General features: G+C 45.9%; 1 protein-coding gene across 13 annotated transcripts in view; it reads right to left on the minus strand.

Annotated features, from left to right (window-relative positions):
* SYNE3 (spectrin repeat containing nuclear envelope family member 3) overlaps positions 1–15,670 on the minus strand; it is a 166,204-nt gene that overhangs the window by 96,395 nt on the left and 54,139 nt on the right. For all 13 annotated transcript variants that reach the window (XM_068254741.1, XM_068254748.1, XM_068254745.1 and 10 more), the window contains exons 4-5: positions 14,652–14,961; positions 7,311–7,469 (exon numbers count right to left, since the gene is read on the minus strand). In XM_068254741.1, the coding sequence (XP_068110842.1) occupies positions 7,311–7,469; positions 14,652–14,961 (469 nt within the window). The remainder of the gene's footprint in view (positions 1–7,310; positions 7,470–14,651; positions 14,962–15,670) is intronic.

Below are 15,670 nucleotides of genomic sequence, written 5' to 3' on the forward strand. Positions count from 1 at the left end.
TGCAACTTCATTGAACTGCATATCCGGGAAAGCTTAAACAGTAGAGGGCGCTCTACTGTTTAAACTTCCTGCCGGGACAGAAAGTTCAATGAAGCCGCAGCCGGTCCGGAGACCAGCGCAGAGAAGAAGACAGCGGGGACAGAACGGGGACTCGCGCCGGCCGGATCAGGTAATGTATTGCCGCTAGCGTTGGTCGTCACGCATTCAAACGCCGCTATCGACGCACTCTCGACCCGCCGGCGATCGAGCAAAATCTTCCGCACGGACAGATCGATGGGAACGATTGATTTTGGACGGAAATCGATCGTTCTGTCAGCATTTGCGCAAACATTTCACAGCAGATTCGATCACAGTGATCGAATCTGCTGTATATCGGTGGGAAAATCGTTAGGTATATGGGCCCCTTAACAGAGGCAGAGGATCAGCAGGACAGCCAGGCAATGGGCATTGTTTAAAAGGAAATAAAGATGGCAACCTCCATATCTCTCTCACCCCGGGGTCGCACTGTGGAGGCGATATAAACATATATAAACAGTTTCTTCCTGTAACACAGCACTGAGGAAACACCTTATCATTACACAGAGTTTTTCAGCTGAGCTCCACAGAGGATTAAGACGCTAAACAAATATTACAGGTGACATTCACTATTAGTGATAAGTGGATAATAACATTGCAGTTATATGGCAGTACAATAAGAGGTCATCGCACGTTGGCTTATGATAATTCTATGTACAGAAGGATTAATACTTGACAAACAGCGCACGCTGCCGTGGGAAAACTATCACAAGAGCAGTCATTTCAGTAAGTGGCCTCCCGTGCAGTGACCGTTTATTACCCACCACTGATATTATTTATAGCGGCACTTTTATTATCCACTTTGGATTCATATCAGTAAAGTTTATATCAAATATATTATTTCCATCTTATTCCCATAACTTTGGCACCAAGATAGACCCTCTATATAATTTTTAGGGCTCGCTTCCACTATAGCGAATCCGCATGCGGGCACTGCACGCGGATTCGCATAGTCAATGTAAGTGGAAGGGGCTGTTTCCACTTGTGCGGCGGCGGGAGCGTTTTTCGGTGCGGAAGAAATCTGCACGGCAGAGCCGTCAGATTTCGCGTGCGGGACGAATGCGGGCGAATCGCCGCTAATGCATTTAATAGGGAAATCGCATGCGGCTTTGTCATGCGGATTTCCCCGCGATTTCGCATGGTTTGCTATGGAGCTTTACTCAGGCAGTGACATGGTTAAATTCGCCTGGCTTCTTGCCATGCGAAATCGCGGCTAAATCCGCATGCGGAAACGCAGCCGCATGCGATTTCTTCTGCGGTGGAATGCAGGCGATTCCGCACCGCAACAGTGGAAACGAGCCCTTATGACTATGACATGGTGCTACCTGAAGGCTAGTTACAAAAGACGCTGTTTATCTATGTTTTATATCATCTCCACAATTGTACTGATAACTACGCCTGACGTTTGAACCTGTTGGCACTACCGCGGCTGTCTGCTCTTACTTGGCATTCAAAGTGTTAATGTACTTATATTTAAAGCAGTTAAAGGGTTTTAAAATAAGCTCTGATCAACAATATACTTGTTTTACTCATTTTAGCCGTGTTTTAGAATACTGGCACTGACTCATACTATTTACATGAAGAAGTCACTCCATACTCTGTGCTCCATGTATTTCTGAGAGAGGAACTCAATGCATTGAAAAGTGAATACCGTAAATTATAAAGTAGAAGATAGATCAAGAAATGATTGATATTTGCCATGCAATTTGTTCATATCGTTTGATTCACAATCAGCCTGCATGTAGTCACCATCTTTACTACTGGCAGACATGAATAAAATCAGACAGCAGCAACTGCCCTCATCTATAACCCCACCCCCTAAGAGTGTGATAGGCTAAAAGGTTGTTTTTGTTTATAGATACACATATGCACAGAGGGAGATACCAGTTGCTTGGCAGTTGGAAAAAGCCGTTATCTCCCACAATGCAACGAAGTTCACAGACAGCAAACTGCCAGGACCATGGTCATGACATCACACTGTGGGAGGGGGGGGGGGGGTTCACCACAATATCAGCCACACAGAGCCCCCTGATGATCTATTTGAGAAAAAGGAAAATATTTCTCATGTAAAAGGGGGTATCAGCTACTGATTGGGATGAGGTTCAATCCTTGCTTACAATTTCTCTTTAAAGGACCACGATCGCAAAAAAAAGTAGGCAGTTAAAATTTGACAGAACCGACAGGTTTTGGGCCAGTCCATCTCCTCATGAGGGATTCTCAATTTTTTTGTCAACAGCATTTCCTGAACAGCAGTTGCAAAGTTTAACGGACGAAATAGTGTACAAGGGAGTAGGGAGGCTGGCTGGTGTCTTACTATTTTGGCAGTTACACTGATGTTCAGTAAATGCTGCTGAAAACAAAGAAAACCCTGAGAATCCCCCATGAGGAGACGGACTAGCCCAAAACATGTTGGTTCTGGCAGATTTTAACTGTCTACTTTTTTCGCGATAGTGGCCCTCTAAGTGTAAGTTCACAAACACTATCATGAGTAGAAATGGAGGCTCAGCAGTTTGCAGATGTAGAGCTCCCATGATGCTTTGCTGCTCATGTATGCACAGAGAGGCAGGACAACTACTCCCAGCCAGTGTGTGTGAGGGGAGACATCTCACCGGGGCCCACAGCTGGTGTGACAAATCCTCGCTGACAGGTTGGGTTCCCGGGCCCCGCCCTGCCCTGAGAATAAGCCAGATTAGGAGCTGTATGTACCCGAGTGGTATAAGCAGCGCACACACCCTTCCTGCTGACATAACTCAATGGCATTCCTGAGCTCCTCCAAGTGATTCACCACCGAACGAGACAAAATTAGCTGCGATCTTGATGAACCGAACACCTTTTTAGCACTCAGGACATTTCTATAGCACGTGAAAAATGCATGCCAACAATCTGTTTCATTATTAAAATAAACTTTCATTTACCTTGTATTTTACAATCAAAGTAGTAGTATAAAGGTCCGTACACACGTCGGACTGGAGGCAACGACGTGTCCGTCGTTGCCTCCCGCTGGGTGGGCGTCTTTGAATCAAGCAGCTGGCGTGGTTGCTATGGCTATATAAGGGCGCAACCACGCCGCTGACGTCACGTCTGAGGAAGTCACGTGTGCGTGACGAAACGCGTCACGTGAGAGGCTCTACCCGGAAGCGTGCTCCGCGCTAATTGTCCCCCGTGCCTCTGCTTCTCTTCCTCCTCCTTTGCCGCATACCAGAAGGGACTGCTCAAACTGCCTAGATCAACCGACAACTCCAATACATGTGCGCCGCCAGAACAGAGGTGGTTGTTTCCTCCACGCGGCCCCTTGCCGGTCTGCTGGGTCACGTGAGTCTCTGGTTTCCTCACCGCGTGCAATAGGAATTTGAGGTTAGACACGGATACATGTGTCTGTAATGAGAGCATACATGTTCTTACGTAGAGGCGTGCTTTGTTCCTGCCAGCACACGGGTGGTACTATATTCAAGGACCAAGGTGCAGGATTCTGTGCCACTGACGGGCATTGCCTTAAACCTGGTCTATGCAGTATATGGGCCTGAAGATCAATTGTTTTGACATGTCAGTCCTTTTTTTATTTATAGGAGTGCACTCCAGAATGGACGTTTTTGGCCTTTTTTTCAGATGCATCTCATAGCCAGGCTACTTTGCTTTTTTTAAGGGGGGAATTTGTATGTGTGACACTATATGCAGCTTTATATAATAAAGATTTTGTATTACTTTTGTAACCAGCCTAGCTCCCTATATCCATTTTATTTGCCAAAAACTGTAATTTATTGAGGGTAGGATTTAGCTATATTGGGACAAATCAATTGCAGAAGGGGTGTCTGCTTCAATGCACAGCCAGAGTTGCATATCAGACTACAGTAAGCAAATATCAAACATATCAAACTCTGAAAGTAAAAACAGTATGAAAAGCTGTGACAATTAGTTACATTTCCTCTGCTCTCTTCAGACACTTCAGTCAGAAACACAGGACACAGGATCTGCAGCTGCAGGGAGCTCTCTTCTCTTTCACACACAGAGCTACACATAGAGTTAACTGATCAAGTGTGAGGGGAATTTCCCCTCTCCTCATGGCTCAGTCAGCCGTCAGTTTTGGCGTCAGTAAACTTTGAATGTATTTTGCTAACAGTAAACAAAGAAGTTGCTACTAAAATGTATACACCAGTACTTAGCACTTCCCAAACAATTCCTGTGTCAATTGAAAAAAATATGTGAATCGATAGTATTCCTTTTTCTTGTGTTGTGTTATTTGTGTGACTTTATTGTCATTCCGCATCTTATCTAGGTGTTTCCTGTCTGTTTAGCGCAAGTTTCAGGTCCGGATATAACTGTAAACCACATGACAGCCATGTCGGCAGTGTGCGCAGCACTACATTCAGATACTTCAACTCACTGCTGTATAAAGCCCGCTACACACATCACACATAAAGCGTAACGGCTGCCGCTACCTTCATGTAGTGTGAGGGTTTACCTACAAAATCTGCTCATAGTATTCAATATCTGTCGACCTGTGGCCACACACCATACAATGAAAAGATCCAATTTTCACCAATTTGATCATTACAATCGGTTATTCTGAAAAATCGAGAGTTTATCTTTGTTTCCGACCGGATTGCCCATTTTTTTTCCATTTTTGGAGATTGGACATGTTGGAAATTTCAGACCAACTTTATCGAGAATTGTATGGTGTGTGATGGATAGTCAGTTACTTGATGTACAGTTCCAATCAATTATTTTCTGAGCTTTCGATTATTTTATTCATGATTGGGGAAAAATTTAACATAGGTGTGTGGTACATTGGTCAGATTTTTGAATTGTTAAAATCAATCAGAAAAATTGATTGCTATCCTCAAACTGAACAGATATTTAAAAAATTGTATGGTGTGTGGCCACCTTCTACATGGAGGAGGTCAATCTGGCCAATCAGTACTGGATGTGTGTACTCTGCTTCAAATTATGTAAACAACTTCATGTCAAAAGAAGAAAAAAAAAAACGACATTTATATCTCGCTCAAAGCGACAAAGCTGCAGCCACTACGGCGTGCTTAGTAGGCAGTGGGTCTTGCCCAAGGACTCCTTGCTGGTGCTGGCTTACTGAACAGGCAGAGCTGAGATTCAAACTCTGATCTCCTGTGTCAGAGGCAGAGCCCTTACCTATTACACTATGGGTACGTGTGAAACTAGAAGAAGGTGTCTCTCTAACCTGCTCCATTCTGAGGCTGTGCTTGCCGCACTCACAGGGGCGAAGCAATAGGGGTTGCAGAGGTAGCGACCGCATCGGGGCCCTTGGGCCAGAGGGGCCCCGAAGGACCCTGCCTCAACTACAGTATTAGCTCTCTATTGATCCTGTGCTCATAATAATAACTTTTATAGATACTTTGAATAGTGGTAATTATTAACAACCTGTTCCCCATCCCCTTCTTGCACCTCTGACACTGTAGTTGCCATTGGCAGGTTTTGGTGCGCCATATCAATTGTTATGTATAGAGTGCTTGGGGGGGCCCCCATTGTAAAACTTGCATCAGGGCCCACAGCTCCTTAGCTACGCCACTGCGCACTCAGACTAAAGACACGCACACACTTTCAATTATGATTGGCCAATCATGAACAATTTTACCCGCTCCATGTAGTATGAGGGTCAGAACTGCTCTCCTGTGCTTTGCAGTTGTCCTGGAGACTATACCGGACCTGACACTAGTGCTAAATAAAAGAGTCAGGAAGCACCTGGATGAAATGTAAAAGGACAAATAAAAAGAAACCATAACCAAGAATTAAACTACCTCCCAATCAGTAGCTGATCCCCCCCCCTTTTTTTTCTTTTTTTGCTGATACCCCCTTTTACATGAGAAATCTTTACCTTTTCACAAACAGACCATCAGGGGGCGCTGTATGTCTGATATTGTGGTGAAATCCCTCCCACAGGAAACTGTGAGGACCATGGTCCTGGCAGTTTCCTGTCTGTGAACCTCGTTGCATTCTGGGAAATAGCTGTTTCCAGCTGTTTCCAGCTGCCAAAAAAGCAAGCAGCATCTCCTTCCAGTGACATCACCTGCCAGCAATAAAAATGTCACCATGCGATAAATGTCAGAATGTAAATCAGGGAGAGGAAAGATTTTACAATGGGCAAACAATGACTAAATCATTTAAAGGGAACCAGAGACGAAGCACCCTTGTGTATTTTACCATATATATCAGTAAGAACATTAGAGAAAACACTTACCATGCTCTCTGTTTCATCCTCACTGCTAAAAGTGTCTGTTATCAGCTGTGATAAGAATCCCAGACTGAGCATTCAGTCTGGCTTTGCAGGGAATAATTATAGCTGAGTCATTATAGCAGAGCCACAAGGGGGCAGGTTTGGGCTTGAAAAGACACCAGAGAAGACAGACTCAGCTATAATCTTTCCATAGCAAAGCTAGACTGAGTGCTCAGTCGGGGATTCTTATCAGAGGTGATAACAGTCAGATTAAACAGAGAACAATGAAACAAAGAGCAGATTAGGTGTGTACTGTCATGTTCCCACTGATTTATAAGGTAAAATACAAGAGGGTGCTTCATCTCTGGTTCTCTTTAAACATAATTATTGTAAAAACAAAGCACTTTTTTATTACATTATTTTCACTGGAGTTCCACTTTAAGTCACTCTCAACAACCAAGCCAAATAAAAATCAGCAACTCCCTGCTTTCTGCTTCCAAAACTGCTGTCTGCACTGTATATCCTGCAGCCTATTATATATTAAAGAGTGGCTGGATAGTGTACTGATTAAGGGTACCGCCTTTGACATGGGTATTGAATCCTGGCTAGGGTCAGTACCTATTCAGTAAGGAGTTCAAGGCAAGACTCCCTAACACTGCAGGGTGGCCTCTTGAGCGCTTCCCAGTGGCTGACAGGAGAAAAGCGCTGTACAAATATTTGGATTATTATTAAAGTAATATTGTCAGCGCCAAATTTACAATTTAGGAGCCTGTAGGCACAGGCCTTCTGGTGCCTAAACTCCGCCTCTCATCTCAGGCCACACCCCACATTAGGTAGGGTTCTCTCCTCCCTTGACTAGGTAGCCAGATCTTCCCCGGTATTTGGTAATCCCGTTGATCTATGTAATCGATGTGCCCCCCCCCCCCCCCCTGTAGGTAGGGGGACATTTGGGGAGGGGAGCCGCTTCTCCTACACAATGTGTGGCTGTAGGCACGAGCCTAGAGTGCCGTATGGTAAAACCGGCCCTGGGTATTGTCATAAAATTTCTCACCTGCAGCAAGCCGAGCCTGGCCTCTGTGGATTGCGAATCGGACCCAACGCAGCGCTTCAACTTCTCAATCACATCGCTCAGCCACGCCTTGAAGCGGGTGACATCATTCTCGTAGGCCTTGTGATCTTTCCAGATCCTCTCCAGCTTCTTCACCCTTTCCTGGAACCGCAGAACAAACGCAAGTCACGCAGTGTACAGGAATAAGCCCTGGGCATATAGCGAGAGGGATAAGGAGGCTGCCATATTTATTTCCTTTTAAACAATGCAGATTGCCTGGCAGTCCTGCTGCTCCTCTGCCTCTAATGCTTTTAGCCACAGCCCCTGAACAAGCATGCAGATCAGATGTCGGACGGCATTAGCCGCATGCTTGTTTCAGGTGTGTGATTCAGACACTACTGCAGCCAAAGAGATTGGCAGGATGAAAGGAAATAAATATAGCATCCTATATATCAGGTGCCATTTAAAGTGGACCTGAACTCTTGCACAGGACAGAAGAAAAACATAGAGAAATGCACCCTGTATGTATTTAGAGTTTAGCCTGTCTAATTCCCCCTCATCTGTGACTAATCACAAGTTGTAATTTTATCTCTCCCCTGTGTCACCTGACTGCCACAGCAGATAAGCTTATTTGAAAGCACAAGATGTTAACGCTATGACTGCTTCCACGAAAGCAGGAAGTAAACACACAGCAGATTTATTGCAGGATTTGTATCAGCTGTAACAAATAAATGTTTTTCTGTAAAGGTCATTTTGCTGTTGCTTATCTTTTACAGCAGAGAGAAAGTTTTGAGTTCAGGTCTGCTTTAAAGAGGAGCTGTCAGCCATACTAAGAAAAAAAACACACACATATATAAGTAGATAAATACTTGCTGTACTTACATATGTATTGCACTTGTCCACGTTTTGATTTTAGTGATTTTTCTACAGTAAAAAAAGAGAAAATTCTTCTTAGAATTTCTCATTTTAACTGTGGCTATTTGAAGCCAATCCTCATGTCATTTCCTCCCTTTCTCTCCTCTGCCTCATTGTGTATGCATTGCCTGCCCTCCACTATAGAAAGTGCATTGTCTCAGTGTGAGAAATATTGGCCAATCCAAGAGGAACAGAGGTGTGGGAGGGGAAAACAGGAGGGAAAGAGGCTTCAGCCAATCAGGCTGCATTAGTTAAGTCTGAGGGGAAAGTAAAGAAGCAAAAAAGGACAACCCAGCATGCCCTGCAACTTCCTTTGTGCGGCAGATGTACCAAATAAGAGTCACGGAAACTGGGGAATGATCATTTATCAACAAGAAAAGTAAGAGTGATTTTAACTTTTGGATTGTCTGGTTAGCAACCGTATTACTTGTTTACCAGATAAAAACAAAGAATTGATTTTTGATTTTATGCCCGACAGTTACACTTTAAAGAGACACTGAAGCGAAAAAAAATATATGATATAGTGAATTGGTTGTGTACTATGAATAATTACTAGAAGATTAGCAGCAAAGAAAATATTCTCATACTTTTATTTTCAGGTATATAGTGTTTTTTCTAACATTGCATCATTCTCTAATATGTGCAGATTAAACAACACTCAGCATTCAAAATGATTCTTTCAGAGCAGTCTGTGAACTATTGACCTCTCCTCTGGCAGAGAAAAAGTAAATAGTTAACTAAGAGTTGAGATAATAAAAGTCAGAAAACAGCCCTCTCCAAGTCTAGAGCTGAGGGCTGGTGCACACCGAGCGTCTTTTTCAGCGTTTCTGCAGCCGCTTGCGGCTGCGGATCCGCTTGGTCAATGTATCTGAATGGGGTGGTGCACACCAGAGCAGGAGGCGTTTTGCAGAAACGAAAAATGCCGGGGTGAGGCAATTTTTGGATTTCGGATGCGTTTCTGCCTCAATGTTAAGTATAGGAAAAACGCAAACCGCTCTGAAAAACGCCTGTTCAGAGCGGTTTTGCCAGCGTTTTTGTTACAGAAGCTGTTCAGTAACAGCTTTACTGTAACAATATATGAAATCTACTATACTGAAATCCGCTGCAGCAATCCGCAAACCGCTAGCAAAACGCCATAGAAAAATAACAAAAAGCGTTTCAAAATCTGCTAGCATTTTGCGGATCTGCTAGCGGTTTTTGGTGTGCACCAGGTCTAAATGGCTTTTTTGTATAGAGATAACAACTGGAGTTTCTTAACTCTTCCTGTACTGGAAACAATTAGACTGATGTATCTGATCTTAATGTTTTATTTCTTAGCTGTACTACACATACAAATCATAATATCATAAAAAAAAAATTTCGCTTCAGTGTCTCTTTAAAGGAAAACTGTATTGATTTGTGAAAAAAAAATTGATTTGTTAAAGGACAACTGTAGTGAGAAGAATATGAAGGCTTCCATTATTATTTCCTCTCAAACAATACCAGTTGCCTGGCAGCCCTGCTGATCTATTTGGCTGCTGAAGTGTCTGAATCACACCAGAAACAAGCATGCAGCTAATCTTGTCAGATCTGACAATAATGTCAAACACCTGATCTGCTGCATGCTTGTTCAGGGGCTATGGCTAAAAGTATTAGAGGCAGAGGATCAGCAGGAGAGTCAGGCAACTGGTGTTGCTTAAAAGGAAATAAATATGGCAGCCTCCATATACCTCTCACTACAGTTGCCCTTTAAGCTTGTTCTTATTATAGCACAGAGGACATCCGCACCGGAAGGAAAGGTTAAGTAATATTTCCTCCCTCAGTTCAGTTTCAGATGCGATATTTCCACGTGTGACCTGAGCGGACCTTTAATCCTGCGTCTGCAGTGAGATATTATCGCAGAAGAGCAGGAATCGCGTCATGAAGCCTCTGGCTGGCGGGACAATGAACCTGAGCTCCTCTGAGAGGCTCTACACTAAATTCAAACAGACACAGCGCTGAGCAAATAGCTGAGACAGGAGCTTGAACCGCGGCCAAAGCAAAGCAGCTCCCTGGCAGAGCGCCAGACGGCTCTGACTGCAGGACGCCGGCAGGTGGCCGGGCTACCGGGGGACGTACAAATCACCGGATAACAGCTTCACCTCGCGAAGGCCGAGCACAGACTCCCACAAAGCAACACGCTGACCGGGATACAAGCTGGGCATGCTGGGATTTGTGGTTCTATGAAGTGTTAAAGGACAACTCCAGCGAAATAAGTAAGCAGTTAAAATCTGACAGAACCAACAGGTTTTGGACTAGTCCATCTCTTCATGGGGGATTCTCAAGGTTTTCTTTGTTTTCAAAAGCATTTTCTGGACGGCAGTTTAACTGACAAAATGGTAAGATACCAGCCAGCCTCCCTACTCACTGTTTTGGTAGTTACTTAGCAACTGCTGTTCATGGAATGGTTTTGAAACAAAGACAACCCTGAGAATCCCCCATGAGGATATGGGCTATTCCAAAACCTGTCAGTTCTGTCAGACTTTTAACTGCTTACCGGTACTTTTTTTGCTAGAGTGGTCCTTTGAGCTATGCACTCAGTACGCGGTAATCACACCCCTTAGGCCTGGAACCCACTGAAATCCGCAAACGCAAAACGCAACCGCTAGCGTTTTGTCTGAGCGGTTTGCAAGCGGATTCATGCGCGTTTTCGGTCGCGTTTTGCAACAGTGTATTTTTTTGCTCAGCGGTTGTGTAGCATTTTGCGTTTCGCGTTTTTATCCTGATTGGTCCTGTGAATTATTTTTAATTTTGTTACAGTGTGCTGAACCGCAAAACGCTAGCAAAACCGCTCAGTTTAGGTTTTGCTGAGCGTTTCTGCTAGCGTTTCAATACTTTACATTGAAGCGCTAACGCTCCCAAAATGCTGCAGGTCCTGCGTTTGCGTTTCTGGGAAACGCTCCTGTGGAAGTTGCCCAATCCATTAACATCAGCTGAGCGTTTTGGCAAAACGCTAGCGTATCGCAGCGCTGCCAAAATGCTCAAAAAAACGCTCTTGTGGGTTCCAGCCCTTACATTGCTTACATATTGATAGGAGTGCCAGTGCCACATGCAGGCTGCCTCATGCCCACTCCTTACCTCTTGCAGTGTTATCCAAAGTTAGGGAACACGTCTGCTATGTGACTTGGGGGGGGGGGGGGGGAGGCGGCCTACACGCAGCGCCCCTGTCAACACTTAAGCATCATTATGTAAACCAACGTCTCAGCGTCCATATAGCCCATATATTCACTTTTGAATCGTAGCGAGTGGTTGCATGCATTTCGGGGCGATTGCGCCTGCGATTCCATTCAGTATAATGAATGGGATTGCAAGCTCCACCGCCCAGTAGTGATGCGCAACACAGAGCCGTGCAACTCTGCGTTAACTGGAAATGAGCCCTTATCCCTCTTTTCCACGGACTGTTGAACTGTGTGCTCAGCAAGCAGTTACCAGGCAGCAGTGAGCAGTTGTCAGGCAGCAGTGAGCAGTTGTCAGGCAGCAGTGAGCAGTTGTCAGGCAGCAGTGAGCAGTTGTCAGGCAGCAGTGAGCAGTTGCCAGGCAGTAGTGAGCAGTTGTCAGGCAGCAGTGAGCAGTTACCAAGCAGCAGTGAGCAGTTACCAAGCAGCAGTGAGCAGTTACCAGCCAGCAGTGAGCAGTTACCAGCCAGCAGTGAGCAGTTGCCAGGCAGTAGTGAGCAGTTGTCAGGCAGCAGTGAGAAGTTACCAAGCAGCAGTGAACAGTTACCAGGCAGCAGCAAGCAGTTACCAGGCAGCAGTGAGCAGTTACCAGGCAGCAGTGAGCAGTTACCAGGCAGCAGCAAGCAGTTACCAGGCAGCAGCAAGCAGTTACCAGGCAGCAGCAAGCAGTTACCAGGCAGCAGCAAGCAGTTACCAGGCAGCAGCGTGCAGTTACCAGGCAGCAGTGTGCAGTTACCAGGCAGCAGTGTGCAGTTACCAGGCAGCAGTGAGCAGTTGTGAGAGTTTGAGAGGCATTTCACTGCCTATCAACAGTCTGTGGAAAAGAGGCGTTACATGTCTGTGGAAAAGAGGCAAACATGTTCCCAAAGTCGGGATAATGCTCAAGAGAGGTCAGGAGAAGGCATTGAATTTGAAGGCCCTTTTACACTAAGGCCTCTTTTCCACAAACTGTTTACAGGCAGTGAAATGCCTCTCAAACTCTCACAACCGCCTGATGCTGCCTGGTAACTGCTTGCTGCTGCCTGGCAACTGCTCAACCAAACACTGAGTAGGGCCTACTTTCCACGGACCACTGATAGGCAGTGAAATGCCTTTCAATCTCAAACAACTGCTCACTGCTGCCTAGTAACTGCTTGTTGCTGCCTGGTAACTGCTCGCTGCTGCCTGACAACTGCTTGCTGAGCACACAGCTTAACAGTTCGTGGAAAAGAGGCCTTAAAGAGAGTCTGAAGCGAGAATAAATCTCGCTTCAGACCTCATAGATAGCAGGGGCGTGAGCCCCTGCTAAACCGCCGCTATCCCGCGGCTTAACAAGGGTCCCTTCACCCCCAAATCCCCCTCCGTGCGCATCCCCTCTTCCGCATAGAGGCAGGGCTAACCGCCGCAGCCCTGCCCCACGCGCGTCTGTCAGCGCGTATCTCCGCCTCTCCCCCGCCCCTCTCAGTCTTCCTTCACTGAGAGGGGCGAGGGAGAGGCGGCGATGCGCCGCTGATAGACGCGACTGGAGGCAGGGCTGCAGCCGTTAGCCCTGCCTCCAGGAAGAAATAAATCACGACCAAGTCTATGACCAAGTCTTGCGGGGGTGTGTTTGGGGTTGAAGGGACCCCCGTTTAGCCGCGGGATAGCGGCGGTTTAGCAGGGGCACACATGCCCCTGCTAACTATTTCAGATCTGACAAAATGTTGTCAAAACTGGAAGGGATCATTGTCAGAAGAAAATGGTGATTTAAATATTTTTACTCAGTACAGGTTCTCTTTAAAGGGAACCTGTACTAAGTAAAACTATTTAAAATAAACACATGAGGTAACTTCAAATGAACATTACATACTTACCTTGCCATCAGTTCCTCTCAGAAGTGCACCATTTTCTTCTGACAATAATCCCTTCCAGTTCTGACAATATTTTGTCAGATCTGAAATATATCAGTTGCTGTCAGTAAAATATCAGCTGCTGTCAGTTATAGCTGAGAGGAAAACTGATGTACCAGGTAATGTCCATGTTTCCCTATGGCTCAAGTGGGCGATGTTACAGTTTAACTGTGTGCTGACCAGAAAGCTGTTATGGGGTAATAGCCATTTTCAAAATGGAGGGCGGAGAATTCCCTTGATCACAGTGAACAAACAGGACACGGGAGAGGAGAAAGACACTGAGGAGTAGACTACATGGAAGGTAAGTATGACCTTATTTTTACTTTTAATTTTCAGTTCAGGTTTTCTTTAAGGTGTTGCCTTAATTTGTGTTGAGTTGCGTTGCCTAGCGTCATATTTACCAAACTCAACGCAACTCCATGCAACGCATTAAATGCAAAGGGGCCCTGAAAGGAAAAATATTATATTCACTGCCACTCATACAGTTTTGAAGCTACAGTCACTAAACCTGGACCAAATATTGTTGATGCCATGTCTTGTCCTATGTTGTATAACCTTTTTACACCTGTCATCGTTTGTATCATGGTTTGTATTTATTGTCATATGTTGGCGCTTTATAAATAAAATAAATTCCATATTTTTCAGCATATATGATGCACCTTTTCTCCCCCCAAAATGGGAAGAAAATATCACTGCGTCCTTTATGCCAAATATAAGGGAGTCCTCAACTTATGAACGCCCGCCGATACAAAACCCAGACCTGCTGCAATGTCAGGGAGTCCCTGTACTGTCCTCATATCCTCCTCCGCTCCCCGTGAATAAATGAAAGCAGTGGCAGCACGGTTCACCTGATTCATTGGAGCCCGCTGTGATCAGAGACATCTCCTCTCCCTCACTGCTCCCCTAGTGCTGGTCGCTTGTGATGACGCAATCAGCAGTAGCCAGTACTAGGGGAGCAGCGCGGGAAAGGAGAGGTCTCTGATCGCCGTGGGCTCTGATGGATTACAAGAGACATGCTGCCGCTGCTTGCATTTATTCAGGGGGAGCGGAGGAGGACACAAGGGAGGAGCGGAGGAGAACCTAGGGGAAGGGGAGGAGACATGGGACAAAAGAGGACACATGGAGGACAGAAGGGGACACAGGAGGACACAAGAGGTACAAGGGGGGGCACAATAATTGGGGGAGAACATTTATGAGATGCTCCTGGACCATGGACGCACCAGGTTTAGTATACTTTTTTCTTGGTTTTTGCCCTCTAAACCTAGGTGCGTCTTATAGTCCGGAGAATCTTATATGCTGAAAAATACGGTAATAAATTCTGTACTATATTTTACATGTACCAGTGAATAGTAATTTCGGTTACACACCTGCGTTTTCTTCTTGACCTGTTTGTACTGGTTGGCCATGGCGGTCTGCACCCCCTCGTCCACGCTGGGGTCGCCGATGCGGTTATACAGCGACGAGGCCTCCTCCAGCAGTCGCTCCAGCAGTTTGGATTGGTTGTTAACGTCCCGGAGGAGGACCAGCGATTGCTCGTGCTGCCAGAGCTTCTCCTTCAGGCCCAGCTGCAGCTCCATGTCCGGCTCCAGCAGCAGAGTCATGTGATGCACCCAGGCGGTGAACTCGTCCCTCGCCCGCAGATACTCGTTCCAGTGCAGCCAGACCCACTCGATGCGGCTGGGAAGAGAGAAGAGCAGATATGCAGTGACCGCCGTGCAAGATCATTAGTGTGTGCGGACAACATCGTAGGGTTTTCCACCCCCAAAGCAGGAGGCGTGCGGCTCAGCTGGCGTCTAATTGATTCCAATGCCGAGTATCGGTAATTGGTCGTCCAGGTGGTGAATTGGGCATCCGATGCAGGAGTAGTAATTGATTGGCTACATAAGCAGCTGATCAGATACTATATAGGTTTATAGTAGACTAGCCAATCAGTGCGCGCTGGAGGGGAAGGTTAGGTTTAGGCATTAGGTGGGGTGTTAGTTTTAGGCATGAAGGGGCGGGGTTTAGGTACTATGAGGGTGAATAAGGCACTGGGTGCAGGGGCTAGTGTGTGTGTGTGGGGGGGGGGGAGTTGTTTTATGCATCAGGGGGGTTTGTTTTAGGCACTAGGAGAGTGGAGGCATTCGATGGGGGGGGGGGGATAGTTTTAAGCACTCAGAGGGGGGGGTTCGTTTTAAGCATTAGGTGGGGTGTGTTGATTTTAGGCTTTAGGGGGGGAGGGGGGGGTTCAAGTGAGAATGGGCACTGAGTTTGTCTATTGAAAAATATTGGTAATTTCAATAACCAATATTTTTACTATCGGGAACTCCTTTGCACCCAACTCATGCAGCGGTGGCGCTATACATAGGCCCCTGCCCCACTCGCCCCCTACTACACACACACACTA

The sequence above is a fragment of the Hyperolius riggenbachi genome, chromosome 9, assembly GCF_040937935.1.
Source record: "Hyperolius riggenbachi isolate aHypRig1 chromosome 9, aHypRig1.pri, whole genome shotgun sequence".
NCBI lineage: Eukaryota > Metazoa > Chordata > Amphibia > Anura > Hyperoliidae > Hyperolius > Hyperolius riggenbachi.